This window comes from Corvus cornix, chromosome 1, assembly GCF_000738735.6.
Source record: "Corvus cornix cornix isolate S_Up_H32 chromosome 1, ASM73873v5, whole genome shotgun sequence".
NCBI classification, from domain to species: domain Eukaryota; kingdom Metazoa; phylum Chordata; class Aves; order Passeriformes; family Corvidae; genus Corvus; species Corvus cornix.
In genome coordinates, this window is record NC_046332.1 from 91,242,042 (window position 1) to 91,259,842 (window position 17,801).

Genomic DNA, 17,801 nt, shown 5'->3' on the forward strand with positions numbered 1-17,801 from the left:
AGGAGATTGCACTAGCTGTATTAGATGATGGCATTTATAACCTCTGATAGGCCCAGGTTTTACTATTGTAAAGAATCTGTTTGCTAATGATTTTGTTGTTATAAAACCACTGGACGTGTAACAAAATAAGGAATGCTTGTGTCTTGCTTTTCAGTAGCTCCTCATGTTGATTTTGTTCTTCTTAAAGCAAAGATCTGGAATGGTTTGGTTCTGGACTAATGGTTGAACAGTTAAAATTCCAACGTGGTAGGAGAGTTAAGTAAATTGTCTGATTTTACCTACCCCTGCCTCGGTTGCAGAAGATGAGAAAAGGAAAGAATGGCATTTTTGGGGGAGGAATGCCATTTGTCAGAGTTCAGTATTGGACAACACCAAATCAAAGCTGAGAAGCTGAGAAGAAAGTCCATCTCTGTGTCACAGACTGTTTGCCCCACATGTTCCTTGCAGGTGAATGCTGGGATTTGTATGCCCCTATCTCCTTTAGAGCAACTGTGGATTTGCAAACTGAACTCATTCCTTCTCCTGTGCTCTCAGTCTCTCCTCCCACATGAACACTGTCTCCACCATCTTTGACTCCTCTACAGAGAAGAGCACCTCACAGCTCAGACACTGTTGATCTTGAAAAATTGATCCAGCTTTGTTGCATCTACAGTTTATGTCAAGTGTGTAGCATGTGTTCTGAGTAACACCAAAAGTTAAGAACAGATCAGAAGGCAGTAACTAAGACTGCTGAAAGTCCTAATATTGCATTTCAGTAAGAAAACCCCAAACATTAATTCACTGGTTCTTAACTGTTCATCAACCTAAATGTATTTACCTTATTTTATAGAGCCCCTTGGCTGCCTTCACTCCTTGCCTCTTCAGCTCTTAATTAGTAAGGAAGTTTGTGCTGAAGGGTTGGTTATCTGAATCAGCAAGACTTTATTAAATGCAGCATGTCACAGCTAGAACAAGACAGAGAAGTGCTAAAGGGCAAAAGTGTTTTCCACAAAACCTGAAAGCAGCTTTATGATTATATTTATGATCCTGTGGGCTAATTAAGTTTCTGTATAAATCACCCTCAGTGAGAACAGCAAGAAAAATCTGATAGCAACAAAATCTCCTATTTGCACTACTTTCAACATACTTTGTTCCCCTTTGACAGCAAAGCAGAGGATTGGATTCATACATGTTTTTCTGCCACTCCCTACAAAACCCAAGGAAAAGAAGTTGTGAATTTAGTAACACTGAACTAGATTTATAAGCTGCCAAAACGTGTGTGAGTGTAGTATTACGGAAAAAGAACAGAACAGAACTCTTTAGATGGACAGACAGGCACAGGACAGCAGAGAAAATTTCCCACATCCAACATCTATCTACCTCTGTTGGAGTCACAGATAGTTTCTGTACATGTTGGTGTGCATGTTTGTCTGAACACAGCTCTCAGTGAACCATTAGATGTGCTTTTCTGGCAAACTCAATCTAGTGCAGATGGCCAAGCCAGCTCCAGCTGAACCTTCCTGCCACCCTGCCAGCTCTTCACAGCAGATGACAGACAGTCAAGATTTCCATCTGGTGGGATTCCCAGCTTTTTCCAACCTGGAGGCTTATCAAAAAAAAATAGAAGAAAAGAAAAAATCAGATTTATTTAGCAAAATGTAATCCAGGCAAACCTTCCACCATGAGATAAGTGAATGACACCACAGTGTTGTCTTTCCTCCTGTGACTTCAGCAAGGAGTGGATTGGGCAGAAGGGATAGCTATCTTTTGCACTTCTGGACCATATCCTCCAGCCTGTGCTTTGGTCTTTTTCCATCCGAATTTCACTCTTTTGGTTTTTCACTCTTTTCTTAGGGTTATTTCTTCTGTCACCCATGTCCTCTGAATCAGACCAGATTGTTCAACATGCTCCTTTCTGCTCTTCTCCTCTCTGTGTTCCTACACAATCTTGGGGACCCAGAGGTTCTCCCAGTTCCATACCCCATAGTTGACTCTTTCACTTTTTGTGTTATTCTCTCCTCTCTTTCTAAACCCTTGCACTGTCTCATTTCAATTTCCTTCACCTTACTTTGTTCTGCCTCCTATTCCCTGTGCTGTCCTTTCCCTGGAAGAGGACCTTGGCCCCAGAAGCAGCCCAGGAGAAGAGAACAGCACAAAATGATCCATCTGTTTCATGGCATCTACAGCTGGGGAAGGAAATTATTCAGGAACTTGAGTAAGAAACTCAGAGAAAGAGCTGCTGAGCAGCAGCAGAGTTTGTGCATTGATGTCCTTCTGTCCTCAGTGTCCTTTTGTCCTGGTCAGAGTTTTTAGCTCAGTGGTAAGAGGATCAAGACATGCTGTAGTCTGAACTCAATTCATAGGAGAAGAAGCCTTGTCCGTTCCCTCTGAGGTCTACTTGGCCACTCAGGTGAAATACAAATTATGCAGGCAGTTGAAGTGAGAAGTGGGAGAGGCGTCAATGACTGTTTGGATTTCCTTTGCATTTGGGTCAGCTGCATTCCTGTCCCTGTTGCATTCCCTTAGCAAATCTAAGCTAGGGCTGGTTACATGAACAGGGTGAATGTTCAGCCAAGCCAAGCCCAGTCAAGTCTGCTGCTTCCCCGTCCCCTTCAACAGCCACACACAGATTTGGTGTTACTCATCTTTGTTTCTCCCTGTTGGGCTGTATGCAAGTTTGGTCCAAAGAAAAGATCTCTGAGTCTCTTTTAATTATCACCCCATGTGAAATAGCCTTTGGCACACAAAATGACATTTGGGACATACTCATTTCCTCTGAATTAAGATTTGTGATTTTACTAGAAACTATTCAGACAGAAATGTAGCATAATACAAGACATGATGAGAAAAGTTATCTTTTCTGTTTTTACTCTGCACTTCTTCCTGTAGGATAAAGAGGTGAAAATATCCCCCAGCATGCTTATAAATGGATCCTATAAAGATAAATCTATATCAATACTTCAGTTTACTTTAACAGCTGATAGGGTATCATGTTAAACCCCCTTGGTAACTGGGGGTACTTATCAGCACGGTGGTTGGGTATTGGGGTCTCTGCAGCGTGCTTACACTGTGCACTTGTCTCCATGCAGGGTGCCAGTGGGAGCTGGGCAGCCCAGGAACAGTGGAGCTGGAGGAGCTCCAACAACAAAAGTAGCCCCAGGAGCCATCCACCCCATTGTGGCTGGTCACAGCAATGCCACCACGGCTGTCAGACCAGTTGTTCCCATCACTGCTCCCCAGACGCATCCGCAGCTGCAGGCGGCCTCTCCGCAGCTGAACAACTGCCTGAGGTACTCGGCTCAGCAGCCAGCCAGCCAGCCCCGCAGCGCCATGCAGATGGGTAAGTGCTCACCCCGTGCCTCCTGCCCTGCACTGGCAGGATTGATGTGGCATCCTCTACAATGTGCTTGTCCCCACAGCTTTGACTCGCTTTAGTCACAGCCCAGTCAATGTGGAGTTTGTCCACTGGTGTTTTCTTTGCTTGTAATATTTATGGGTTTCTATTGATCTCTGGGAACCACGTTGTGTTTATCAGATCGTTCTGTTGCTACAGCTGAAATAGATTGTAGTGTTTACAAATATTTATACAATTTATCTGAGTGAAAGCAAGCACTCTGTATACTGAGGAGATGAACAGTTCTGAGTCCGGTTGGCTTGCTGATAAAAAAATACTGCCCTTATTGCAGAGCAAGTAGTACATGCCTTGAAATTAAGAAGCATTTCATTGGGCTACAGGGATGAAAGGTATTTATAAGGCAGAACGGGACCCCGTGTTAGTGATAAAGCAAAAGATCTGAAAAATGCTGCCACCTTTTTGAAGTGAGAATAAGAGCTTCTTGCACCAGGGGGCCTCTGTTCTTTCTAGGTTCCCTTTCTGATGTACCGCACAATTTTCTAGAGTACAATTTATTCCCCTTTCCCTGATGTTAAACAGCTTCTGATGTTGCATAAAGTAGAAGTAAATCCTGTGGTGGAACTTTATAGCAAAATTTAAAACATTTTATTTCTGATATTTTATAGGGATGTGAGCCATTGTATTTACAAAGGCAGATCAGTAAGAACTGTGACTGCTGAAAACTGTGGTCTTAGATACAAAACAGAGCAAACACAAATGAGAAATACCCTGCAGAGTTAAGTCATGAATTCATACCTTTTGAAGCCAGAAGGCTCCATTATGACCATCTAATCTCACCTCCTACACAGTGCAGACCAGAGGGAAGAAAACATAATCACATACCTGTGAATCTCAGTGTCAAACAGTGGTGACTCCTCTGCTCAACAAACAGTGCAGGGCTTTACATGTCATACTAGGGAATAATCGATTCTTTTTGTCTGCTTCAGAAAGTGCTGCTTTACCCTCAAGTCACACCCTTCCAAAAGGTCACCTGCTCCCACAGTGCAAAGGCAAAAATGTCCCCTTTTGGGTGAAGTGCTCAGGAAGTGTTCAGGGGCTCCTGGTGCCTCCTGTGCCCATGTCAACAGGCAGGTGACTCTCCTGAAACCAAGGTGACAGATTGCTTTGCCCCACAGGCCTGGCATGCCCCATGCCTTCTTTCCACAGTGCTACTGTGCTACACCTCCAGCAGCTTCCCTGATTTAAGATTGCTCCTCTAGGTCACTCTGACATCTCTAAAGTGCCAAAGTGTTGGCAGGCAGGGTGATCCAGGGACCACAGAGCTGTTCCAAAGCCTCCTAAGCAGAGAGTTTTCCAACCTTTCCAGAAGATCAATGAGATTGTTGTTTTAATTCAATAAACCTTTGCCAGGATAAATAAAGGAAGTTTTCATGATTATCAGTAATTGTCTCCGTAATGGCTGTCCTCACCAGTGTCCTGTGGACCAGAGCCCCTGCAGGACAGGTCAATGCACTGACTTTTGGAAAAGCTTTCCAAGAGAGGCAAGCTGGCACAGTATTCAAATCACATTTCTGTTGGCTTGCAATATACATGAGTAACAAATCAATTTTCTACAAGGCCACTAATGTAGGAATACATCCAAAATGAAATATGAGTGGTGTAGAACAAAAATAGCCTTCAGTGAGCATTGCTAATTAATAGCATGTTTGATGCAGCACAGTCCAGATCCAGCGATCCCAGAGCAAAGGCATACATTGTAACAGCAAGCAGATGAAACTACAGAACAGAATGTGAGAGCTCCGCTCAGAGCGGATTTTTCTCAGGCCATTTCTTTTACTGTTTCTCATGTTCCCTTGTGTATGGAAACACCAAGTCCTACATGAAAGAGTTGATGTACCTAATATGATTATCAAACCAGGGTTCTGCATCCAGGTACATGCAGTGCAATTCTATTAGTATGCTTTTCCTCTAAATTTAGGAAAGCCATTGCTCCCTACAAACAGTAGTTCAAAACCTAGATCCTGCAAGCTTAACCGTCCCAAAAAAATTAGATTTCTGATAGCAACAGTTGCTCATCACTCAGGTTCCAAATGGGAAAATGAGGAGGGAATCACTTCAAGATAACCAGTGGTACCCTGCCTGGCTTTCTGGAAATGAACTGCACTTTCACTGCATGTTTTCGGTAGTCCTAGGAGGGGAAGATGATAACTAATAGTAAAAATAGTCTTGAAGGTGTCAGTAATAATAACTTTTAGGGCCTTCCTCATGCAACATCGTTAAGTTGTATCAAGTTACAGGCTGGCTAAGGATAGTTTAGCTAATTTGCTATATACAAGCAAGTAAAAAAAGATGTTACAGAGTCAAGGAGCTCCTGTGAGGGAGAATCGTATCAACTTTGGAGATGCTAATCTGATGATGACTGGCCCATCATGTTCAGTATCATGTCAGATCATAGGGCCTAAGACTGGAAGATTAAATTCCCTCCTGGCATGAGTGCTCAGGTGGTGTCGTGAGTATGATTAATGGCAGTTTATCAATCTAATCCCGCTTAATGGCTGCCACTGATAACCATAGGAATAAAAACTAGTGCTTTAAGTTGTTCTAGAACTTTTGTGTAGTTATAGATTGAGTGAACTCCAGCTACATAAAAGTTTGTCCTTCAGACAAATTTGTAAGAAAATCACAGATCAAAGTGGATCAGAAATTTTCCAGTAAAATGCATCTTGGTCAAAGAAAAGCTGATTTGCTGGACTCAAATTTTTTGTCAGGAATGGATATAGTTCAACCAGACCAACCATGAAGCTGTACTGCCTCAGGGAATTGATGGCTTTCCAGAGCTGTTCTTCGCATAAGAGAACAGTGCAATGATCACATTCTATGTTTTCACATCCCGGATGAGTAACCTGACCAAAATAGAGGCTATTGTGGGGTGAGTGAGCATGATGTGCTCAGAAAAATGTTCAGAGGTTCAAATTTTGCACTGAGACAGAACTAAACAAGATTATGAAACCTTGAAATCATTTATGAAATGGGCACTTTCCAGCCAGTTCTATTATTGAATCATTTATGTGAGGGAATGTCTGAGTATGGACTCGGCTTCTGGGCTGTACATACTTGAAGTGGAGCTGTATTTAGGTAACAAAGTCACAGACAACATCATTGTGGAAATGGACCCAGAACTTTATCACATTTTTTTGCAACCTGAAGCATGCAACAGGCTCCGGAATCCCTGGAGGGCTGACCTCATCAGTGTGTCACAGTCACAGTTAAATGGACAAGCTCTAATTCCTGGTTCCCACTGCTTGCAGGCAGGGTTTGCTTAGCAGGAGCAGCCAGACTAAAAGGCACTGCATAGTCCCTTAGGGACTTTGCTGGCAGAGAGGAGGCTGAGCTCAGAAATCCTCCGGTGGATTTCTGCTTAATTTATCCTCTGCAGCACAGTGATGTGATGTTGATCATTTTGTTAGAGCTGAAACAAGAGACCTCCCTTTGTAATTGCTGTCTGCAGGGTCAGCATGGATCATCTGGGCTAACCCCTTAGGTCCCATGTTGCATTGCTCCAAAACCTATCACGTTAGGAGGGGAGCCTGGGGAGGGTGCGGAAAACAGCTCAGTTGGAATGAGATAATGTATTTTAAAAAGACATCAGGATAGGTATTTATTTCCAGGCATGGGCAGGGATAGTGAATGCCATTTCCCAGTGGCATCACTGGGGGGAACAAACCAATTTTGGTGACTTCGGACAGGCCTTTTGCAGCCAGGAGGGGCATTAGCCAAAAACGCAGCGTGAGATATCCTGGGGCTAAGGCTCAGAGCTTTTGTCTCCATCGGGCCCTTGGCACCTTCACAGACAGAATCACAGAATTTTCTGAGTTGGAAGGGACCCACAAGGATCATCGACGCCAAGTCTTCAAAGGAATGGCCCCTAAGGGGATCGAACCCACAAGCTTGGTGTTACTGACCAGCTGAGCTGTGGCCATTGAAGGGCCTATCAGGGCAGTGAGAGGGGAATTTAACCGTGCTCTGTCCCCCTCCCGCAGCGCACCCGGCAGTGCCGGCCCCGGAGCGACCCACGGCCACGGTCTCGCCTCTGCGGACGCCCAGCTCGCCCTCCCGCCTGCCCGCCGCAGCCATTCGGCCTCACCCCGCCGTGTCCCCGCAGCACGGCCACCAGCCGCCCGCCCCGGGGGCCCGGCCCCTCATCCCGCTCACCTCCGCCGCCGCCGCCATCACCCCGCCCAACGTCAGCGCCGCGCACCTCAACGGGGACGTGAGCGGCGGGCCCCTGGGCCCCGCCACGCCCGGGCCTGCCGGCAAACCCGAGGAGAGGAAGAATGAGAAGGTAAGGGCCGCCGTGCCTCTGCTGTGCGCCGTGCTCCTGACACATCTCCCTCCCACGGGGCTGTTGAGGAGGCGCCCTGCGGAAACTGGTTTCCATCGCCAGACAGCTTGGGCATCCTCATCTCACGCTATTTCCACACTTCATCCTTTCCCCCCCCACCATCCTCAACACTGCTCTCAACGTTACCTGCTCGCGGATGGGAAATAAGGTTGAATGGGCTGAATTTGTATGTTTCTTCCAATGATCAGCGCTGAGACCTGCAAATTTGCAGTGGTGCAGTGAGATGTTGTAGCGGGCTCTTGGCCGTCAGAAGAGGATAGCCAAGTCAGAATCCATCCGCCTCCCTACATCGAAGAGGCTGATGGTGGCACCAGCCGCACAGCAGGTGCCTCAGGCACAGTAAAACATCGGCTTGTGAGTGGTAAGAGCTGTTTTGCACTTCCAGAAACATCTCCACTTCTTCAAGAAACTTTCATTGCAGTGGCACAGCCAAAAGAGAACGGAGTTGGATAGTGCTCGTTGGGATGTGGCACTGCAGGGCAAATCTCTTAAGAGCCAGTAGTGGGGTCGATAGCTGGGTACATGTTCCCTGGCACACCTTGCTAAGAAAAGCCGGTGTGGAGAGCTGCTTAAAGCACCCAGCCTTTTAGGTTCTTGCCAAATATTTTGCTTTTACCAAATGTTTACATTGTGTCAGCAGTTCCCATATATCAATGCTGAAGATTATCTCTGTACTGGCTAGCAGAGCAAGATCCTGGTTTGTATCTGAGTAGGAGGAAGACATGTGGGGGCCTGCTTTTCCTTTGAACGTGAAAAAAATCCTTTCCATATGTTCCCTGAGTTTTTCCATGGTGACAGACACATACAGAGTAAGCAGCTTCTTTGTACATGGTAATACTGAGGTGGCAGGTCTCATGTGTCATCAGGGTCACAGATAACCCCTAGTTCCATAAAATGAGGAATACAAGTTTTAAAATCCTTTCCTTAATCCTGGCTTGGATTTTCTCTTAGTGCATTTTGGTGAAAGAAGAAGGGTGTAGAAATTCTGCCCTGGATGTGACATTTAGGTGCCTGCCTACAAAGAACAACTCCTAGGTGTGCATCAAGGACTGCATGTGGTGGAAGCAGAGCAACACCTGCTACTTCTGCAAGTCCAAGGAAGAGAATAGCATTTGGCAGGAGGTGGTAGATCTGCACATTACCTCAGAGCTTTGTGTACTAGCTTATTTAATACTTCCTAAAACACATTAAGTGACAGGTCCATGTGTTTTAATTCATGTGATACTGCATACTGAAAGTCCATAGGCAAAATTATATCAAGTGCAGTCCTAAGATACTGGTTAACCTTTCCCAAGCTGTTACAGCTTAAAGTTACTGAATTTGGATGCAAAGAAATAAAATTAAGTTTTTTGAACTCCATGGATGAAGGGGAGAAGCAAATGATATACAACATCATTGCAATGGGCATTACCAAAGACCAGTTCACTATCTGGGAAGTACCAGAGAGAAGTGACAATAAAAATTTTCATTTATGACTTGACTGGGTAATACATAACTGCCCCAGCTGAAAAACATATTCCTGAATCTTGTCCATGTTATAGTTCACTTTCTTTTAGAAAGATCTGAAGTAGCAGTGTTTCCTTTCCTTTTAGAAATAGTGACTGATGTTTGGCCAGATAAGTTGTGTTCTTACTCTTTGCTAAGCCCAAATATTTCTTTGCAGCAACTGAGAGCTTGGATAATGTCAGACTGAAAACCATATAACTATTCAGAAAGGCATCTGTGAGTTGGAACTGGGACCATATCTGTAACAGTGCTTGATATTTTCAAAGTGAAGGCTGGTTGGGCAGTTTTTTGGTAAATTGGAAAGTGTCATAACACTCAGAGGGAGTATCTGTGGAGAAAGGCAGTATCTGTTATCAGTACACATATTAGGAAAAAATCAGACAAGATCAAGGAGCAAAAAACAGAAGGAGGGACATAGCTAGCAAGCTGCCAGGTAAGCAAAGATCAGAAACAATTTTTCTGAGTTCAGTTTCATTATATTAATCAGTCAGGTATTTTGAGATGAAAGGAACAGAGGGGAAGTTAGTAAGAGGAGAGGTAATAAGATCTTCAGCTCTACTGAACACAGGATGGAAGGTAATTATCTCCTGAGAAACTGAGATTAGCAAGTCATATGTGATGTAAATTGTAATGTGCCATAAAATTCGCACTGTTGTTAGAATCAACAATTTTTGGTGTCCCATGAAATTGTTAACTTTAATCCTGGCTTAGTCTTTCCAGTGTCTTTTGTAGGATATGCTTGAGGATAAAGGCTGAATGATCAGAGAATAACTGGTTTAGGAGACATTTTCATGTTATTAACCATGGTTTTCTTTCATGCAGGAATTGTCAGTGTGAGTTCACTTTGGTACAGAGGGCACACAGTACATAAGTAGTTTGCATTCAGGGATGGACATGATGAGGATCCATTGGTTTTCATGATTCTTTTGAGGGCTGTGGAGATAAACTGCAATTTTTGCATTTATCACTCTAGTATAGTGAGATATATTGGTCCTTGGGGAATTTTCTTCAGATTATAACTTTAGCAATGTTGATTGTCTGCTTGAAGGCTGGGCTGGGAGATAGTGAGGAAAAGTGTTTTAAGATATGATCTTCTAAGAATTTATGTTTTATGATTTCCCACATAGATTCCACTTAGGGATACTAAATATGACACCAAGGGGCAGCTTCTGCAGTGAGTCCATGTAGGTTGTTTGTGTTGCTTGTTCCAAGATGGAATCAATTTCACTGTGGAAATAGTCTTGCTGAGTGCTTGGTGCAGCCATCACTGTTAATGCTTTCCTCTGTGCGAATGTTTGTATGCCAATATCACGGGTTCCTCTTGGTGTGCAGCAGTCACATATAGGCAGATCCCAAGATTTCTCTAAAATCAAAGGACTCCAATTCCGACTTTTACTCATTTCCTTGTGGAAATAATCCACATTTCCTGGCAGAAATAATCCCAAGGAGTATGGTTTCAGATCAGCATGAATGATTTTCTTGCTCATTTTCTATTAATATAGCAAATAAATCCTTAGGTCTTTTTTTTGACATCTTTAGTTCTCTGCTTCAGCTTATTTCTTGAAGATCTTGATCCAAACTTCGAAAGCTGCATGTTAACCTTGGTACTTACATTCATTTAGGTACCCTAATAATAGTGTCTTCCTATCATATTCCTGCTGACTTAATCAGGAGGTAAAATTCCACCTCCATGCCAGTCTTCGCTTGGTGGTATGCATCTATGCCCGGAGGATCCCATCTGCAACTGGGCTTGTGCTCCACATCTCAGCTCCGTGACCAGCCTCCTGCCTGTTTAGGGAACAGTTTTGAGTACCGTCTCCTTTACCGGCTGCTGATGGTAGCTAATGAAAAACTGTGCCATAGATAGTGCCTAAGTCCACTGTGCAACAGTACTTGGAAAGTACTCTGGCAGCCAAGCAGGCTGAGAAGTAGAGCACTTGAAAATCAAAGAAATTTCAGTGCTGTACGGGCACAGTAGGAAGCAGCAGGAAAGGAGGCTCCCGCAGGGGTAGCGCCAACGCTGCAGGAATAACAAGTGGCCTGAGTACAGGTAAGGGAGCACGGCAGAAGTCGAAGAGGTAACGGTGGTCAGGGCAGCGGAGGAGAGAAGAGCATTGGCAGCTGCTGGGAGATAGAGCAGGGAGCACCAGAGAAGGGGTGCCAGTGGGGCATGCAGGTGAAGGGTGCTGTGCAAAGCCCACAGGAAAGGGTCCTGAAATGAGGAAGTTGAAATATAGGATGTGAAATGTATCTAAAGAAGGCAGTTGAAGAAAGGAAAGTGTGAAGGAGACTCTTTCTTCTTTTTCTCAAAAACTTCCCACTTGAGGCAAATTTTTCTTCTTTTTGCAAGAAAGAAGTTTCTTTCCCCAGCAGTAAAATACTAATTTTTCCCCAGAGTCACTCTATGCCAGGTTAGGAATGGGAGCATCCCTAAGACATCACAGGGTCAGGAGAGAGATAAAACAAAGAGCAAATGGACAACATCCGTTTCCTTTAAGGGCATGTAGTCATAGCAGGGTTCCTTTGAGCTCTTTGTCATTTGTTACTAGTATCTGCACATGTAGCCATCTGAAACTCAGAAAATTCAGTCCCAGTCCCCAAACCTTCTGAATATCTGAAAGAAGGAGATGGAGATCTCAGCTGTGGAATTGGAGCAAAACTGCATGGTTTGGGGGCTGTTTAAAATAGGGATGCAGCTTTTTTGGGCAGGGTGAATACTACTCAAGTTCAACTGGTAGATTACAGCTGAGAGCTTATAATTATAGTATGACTACTGCTTTGACCTTGCTCAATTTTTGCTATAATAGTTTCTGCTGTACATAATCTGGGTTGGTGCTTAATACCACTGATAAAACCACTTGTTTGAATGAATTAATGCATTTCTCATTAAATGAGCTCCTCATTATGTTAATCAAATCAAGCAAATCATGCTGGGTGGCTTGACCACTGTAATTAAACTTTCTTTAAAATCCACTCATTTGGCTTTTGATGAGGCTTTTGATTAAACCCTTCCAAAATGTCTGGCCCAAGAGCTGACAGAGAGGCAAATAAGAGCTTGCACTATCAAGTAAGTCATTAATTCATCACTGAGTTACAGTAATTCCTTACTGTTTTACCTAGCGAGAGTATATTGAAATATTTGAAAATTGGCAATGTAAAATTAAACATTTCTTATAAGTGTGCTGAGAGAACAAGTCTGTTTGCAGCTTTAAATTTAGGAACCTGGAATATATAGAGGATCTAGATTAAGAAGTCACAACAAATGGAACATACACTAGGCTGCTGTTTCCTGATGTTAAGATAAGAAGAGATACATCTTTAGAAAATTACTTTGAACACACACCAACAGTTTTGCATGTGAAGACTGAATGAGTAAACATCTGTCTGTTTTCACCAGTGTCACTCACTTTCTCAAGTATCAGTACTGCTCAAAATAAATGCATTCCTCAAATGATACAGTATGTTTGGCATGAGGCCGGTGTGAGAACTACATGGCAAAACAGAACAAGCCAAGGCCTGTTTTCTGGCACTGCAAATGTCCCTTCATGACTTGCATCCGTGCTTCTAAGCTTTTTTCTCTGCCCAAAATAGGGTGGCTACATCCAGACTGCTCATCAAGAACAGTCCTGATAAGTGGTGTGGCCCAAACCATGCTCCTGCATTGTCCTGGGAGAGTGCTAGTTCATAGAATCATAGAATATCCTGAGTTGGAAGGGGCCCACAAGGGTCATCAGGTTCGGCTCCTGGTCCTGCACAGGACAGCTCCAAGAAGTACACCGTTTGCTTGGGAGCATTGTCCAAATGCTTCTTGAACTCTGTCAGGCTTGGTGCTGTGACCACTTCCCTGGGCAGCCTGTTAAAATGCCCAGCCACAATCTAGGTGAAGAACCTTTTCCTGATATCCAACCTAAACCTTCCCTGGCACAGCTTCAGGCCGTTCCCTCGGGTCCTGTCCCTGGTCATCAGAAAGAAGAGATCATGAGAGCACTGCCCCTCATGAGGAAGTTGTAGACTCGCGTGAGGTCTCCTCTCATTCTCCAGGATGAGATAAGTTACCTCAGAAGCTCCTCACATGACTTCCCCTCAAGGCTCTTCACCATCTTCATAGCCCTTCTTTGGATGCTCTCTAATAGCTTTCTATGTTTCTTATATTGTGGGCTCAAAACTGCCCACAGGACTTGAGGTGAGGCTGCACCAGTGCAGAGCAGAGCAGGAAATTGATATAAGCCAAACCACAAAGGTTACTGGATGCAGACATAGGTTTGTTGCTAAATCCTGACCTTGTCCTTTGTGCCAGAATAGACATAACCAGAGAGACTTCCCTCTCCACCACTCCCTCTTCCTGTCAGTGCCTTCCTCTACTTTCTCCTAAATTGCAGCTCAGTCCTACCTGGCAGCATCCCTCAGTGCAGGCCTCCTGCCTGCACACTTAGTCACCCACCCTGGCTTTATGTAGAGTTGAAGACTAGATCTAAGGCCCTTTAGAAATTTGGCTTCATGAACTCCGAGATGCTCTTTGACCTTAGTTTGTATTACAGCTGTCCGATTAAGCTATCACTTGGTAGACCTGAAACTGCCTGAAGAACCAGATCCTACACAGTTATGCAATTTCAGTTTTTACTTACTGTTAGTCTCTGCATTGCAACTTCTCATATTAACTTGTCCCTGAGTGAAAAGGATTTGTTATCACTTCATATCCCCAAAGACATTTTAATTCCTTATCCAGAAAATGAAAGATCAGTCTCAAAAGTGAAGTGTTGAGCACTTGCAAGGACTTTGTAGATATAAAATGATGTGACAAAAATGGTGGTCACCTGGGATGAGTAGAGGAAGCTAAGGACAGAGTTGATGCAAGCAGGCTTTTCAGATAAAAAGTCAATAGGACAGACCCTGAGTTTCTGGAAGAGGAATTTAGTCTTCCTAGCAGATATGAAATTATTTAACATTTTTCAATTTGGGGAAAAATATTTCCCTTATGTTCACCTAAGAAAGCCCACTAAGTTGCACAGGTATGAAATGGAATGATAACAACCAAGTGATTAAATGAAAACAGTGCAAGACATAACAATAAAAAAATTGCACGAGACCAGAAGAGCCTGACTTGAATTCTTAGAATAAGTGTAGGATGCATTAAGAGGAAGCAACACTGGAACAGTAATCTGAAGGTTTGCATCAAAAATAATAAGTTCTGTGACACTTATTTTCCTGAGTACTCTGTAAGACATCTGAGTTGATCCTGGAGCCACCAACACCAGCATTTCACTGATCATTTTCAGAATCAGCTTTGACTTTTCCATGTAATGTGTTCCAGTTTGTTTCTTGGTAAGGATGCTTTAGTCTGGAATATTTTAGCTCAGTTCTCTCAAGATTTGTGCACAGAATACATACTGTTAATCCATTTCCTCTCAACAAAGGCAAGGGGGCTGTCTTCATCACAAATGAGCCACTACTTCCCATGCTCCAGAAAGTGAATCTTGGCTCAGTGACCAGCAAGTGATTCACCAGAAACTTGGCCAGGGAGTGGAAAGCTCTTCTTCTGGTCATGTGAATTCAGGCCACAAAGTTCGGTTTTAGGGCAGAAAACTCCTGCTTAAAATCTCTCCAGCACCTTCTCCTTCATCGTTAGAGCTAATTTTGAAAGGACAAAAACCTGGCAACTCAGTGATGAATATTTTAAGGCTGGCAAATAACCCAGCCAAAAGCATGAGCCCCAGCTGTCAAAACATAGAAAACTTAAGCTTTACAATAAAACAGATTTCTGTTATTTCTGACTGGCTGGGATTTTTTTGCTTAGATCAAGGGCAATAAGTCATTGATCAAAATTTCTTTTTCTTCTTCACATTTTTGATGTTAGGAAATGCTTTCAAACTCCCCACAGATATTTCAAGCGCTGACTTTGCTGCCAAGCAGTCTCCGAAAGCTATTCCTTTTTTCTCTCCTCTCCCCCCGCTTCTGCTTATCTGCCTCACAGTGCTGTCACAGGATTTCTCAAGTGTCCACAGTGGATTTCTCTAACACTCTTTTGAGTGGTTCTGTGCTGCACTCTGCGGCCTTAAGGGGAAGCGGATCCAGGGGAAGAGAAGATGGAGAGTGCTTTAACTTCAAGAGGAAACTCAGTTTATCTACTAACTGGAGATGAAGCTGTTTGGATGCCAAGGCACGGCATTCTCCTGGCACCTGTAGAGACCTAATTTTATAGCACAGAGGTCCCATGAGCTTTTGCTAAATCCTTAGTAGGCTTGAGGAGGAAAGTAGAACTGACAAAAGAAAGAGCATGCAAGGGAGCACTGGAAGCAGAAGGCTGGAGGCGTATGTGTGTGCGAGTGTGTGTCTGCGTGTGAGCATCCCAGCACTGGCGTTCCCATGGCATTCCCCTGCCTGCAGAAGAAATCATGCAGGACCAGATGGCTGGATGGGGCCAGGCTGTGGGTGGGGATGGCAAGTACGTCCTTGGATTAGTCGGGTGAAATGTAAGTGCTCTTGTGCTATCAGTGAGAGACATTGACACATTCCGCCTGTTGCAGGATCATAGGGGCCAATCCCACCCCAGACCACACATCTCTGCAGCTGAGCATCCCCTCATGGCTTCTGCCCTCTCCCTGCCCTGTTCCTGAAGAACATGTTTTGATCTCTCATTCCCTCATGACATTAAGTTCCCAATTCCCATGCATGGGTTAAAAAACCCAGAGTGTGAATTCTGTTCGTTCCTGTCCCTGTAGTTTTCCTTTCTGCCTGAAGCAGTAACACACAGAGCTGGCATGAGCTGATGCTACCCCACCACTCCCAGGAAGGAAGGCATGCAGGATGAAACCATTCCAGCAGAAAAAGAGAGTAGGAAGCTGGATGCCTTGAAAATAGTGAAACAACTTGCAGTGTGTCAGAGTTGGTGGCATCTTGGCATCCCACACATTCAGGACTCGTTTGTTTTCTTCAGTGGTTTTCCAACTGTGAATTCACAAGGCAGTAAGTCTTAAACCACCAAGATGCAACAGAGATTACTCACTGAGATACAAGAATTTCAAGTGCCAATGCAGGTTTTTTATGGAGACAAAGCCTGAACTTTCCTGTGAAAATTGTCTCTAATCAACTTTTCAGTGCCCGTGTTTCTTTTTCTCATCACATGGGTACTGGTATTTTTCCTAGGTGGTTTAAAATATCTACAATCAGTGCAGAAATCTTTCAGCAAGCTCTGCTACAAGAATTACGTAAACTAAATGAAATTGCAGTTTCTGACAAACATCAATACTGTAGGAATAGCATGTTACAACAATCAACAAATATCTGTGGCATGTTTCTATTTTTGTTATGTAACTTGAGGGCATAACCAAGTTACAGCAAAGGGATATTTATCATATTTTGTACACTTTTGTTTATTATTCTTATTGCAGAAGCAGCATAAAGATTCACAAGCCCTCGGCCTTTCCTTTGCCAAATGGTAAAGCCACTTTAGAGTCAGTCTGGGTTGTTATTTTTTTCGACTGAATGTCTCAAGCATCTAGTAATTCCCTTTGGACCTAGTGAAGACATGGAGTCAGTACTCGTCTCTGAAGGACTGAAAAAAAATGTTGTTATTTTGCCCTCTGGAGAAAAGATCAGTCTCAGGAATTCAAAAAGTATACCATGCAAAAGTCACTTCTCTGACACTACAACTGCAGGCTGCCTGTAATCAATTAATACAGTCTGTCAAGCAGTCAACCTTCTAAAAAGCAATTTATTATAAAGGCAGAACTCAACGTGTTGCTTTCCCTTTTTTTGCATATATTTTGTTTGGTTCATATTCACTGACATGCTACTGTAAGTTAAGACAGCAGAATCTGTAATACTATACTTTAGTCCTAGCTCACTGTATTCAGCACACTAGAAGCAGACTGTCGTTGGGCTTCATCACCAGATGCCTCAGGGAGAGAAGAAGTAATTTAATATGAGTCCATTGCCAACTTATTTTGCAGTAAAGTAGATTTCCTGTGCTATAGTTTTTTGTCCCAATTCATGATCAGTCCAGAACTAGTATATTTTAAAATGGAACTAGCTGGCTTTTTTTATGACCTCAGAGATCTCTATTCCCTCCTGTACAACATCATGTTATTTTTCATATCTTTAGTTTTGAGACAGAAGAGGGAGGAGGTCAGGCAGGCAGATCCTATCCACGCAATGGTGCCTGCTGTGGCAAGGGAAATGCATAAGCTAGGCTTTGATCAGGACATAAAAGAGGAAACTGATTTTCCAACTTTTAAAATTTTTTCTGGACAGGTTTTATGTCTAAGCCAGATACTCCTGGCTGGCAGACTTAGAGTGAACCTGGCTGAGAGATACAACTGGCCAGCAGAGACAGTGGCACAGGGGAGGTAGTAAGGATGGTGGCCCTGAAGCCTGGGGTGGATTTCCATTCATTAGCCATGAGAAAGTCAGGTGGATGCCAACTACCCACCACAGATGTCTGACTTTTCTTGAAATTGTTCCACTAAGACCATTCTGCAACTTCACTGAATGATCCATTCCTGTCCTTTCATATTCCTCGGGCCAGAAAATTCCATTATCCCTCACGAATCTTTTATGGTT

At 43.6% G+C, this 17,801-nt stretch overlaps 1 protein-coding gene across 1 annotated transcript in view; it reads left to right on the forward strand.

The window, feature by feature from the left end:
- Positions 1–17,801, forward strand: part of SH3RF3 (SH3 domain containing ring finger 3) — a 119,396-nt gene that overhangs the window by 75,403 nt on the left and 26,192 nt on the right. Inside the window, exons 7-8 of the mRNA XM_039549452.1 lie at positions 3,069–3,319; positions 7,375–7,676. Of these exons, the coding sequence (XP_039405386.1) occupies positions 3,069–3,319; positions 7,375–7,676 (553 nt within the window). The remainder of the gene's footprint in view (positions 1–3,068; positions 3,320–7,374; positions 7,677–17,801) is intronic.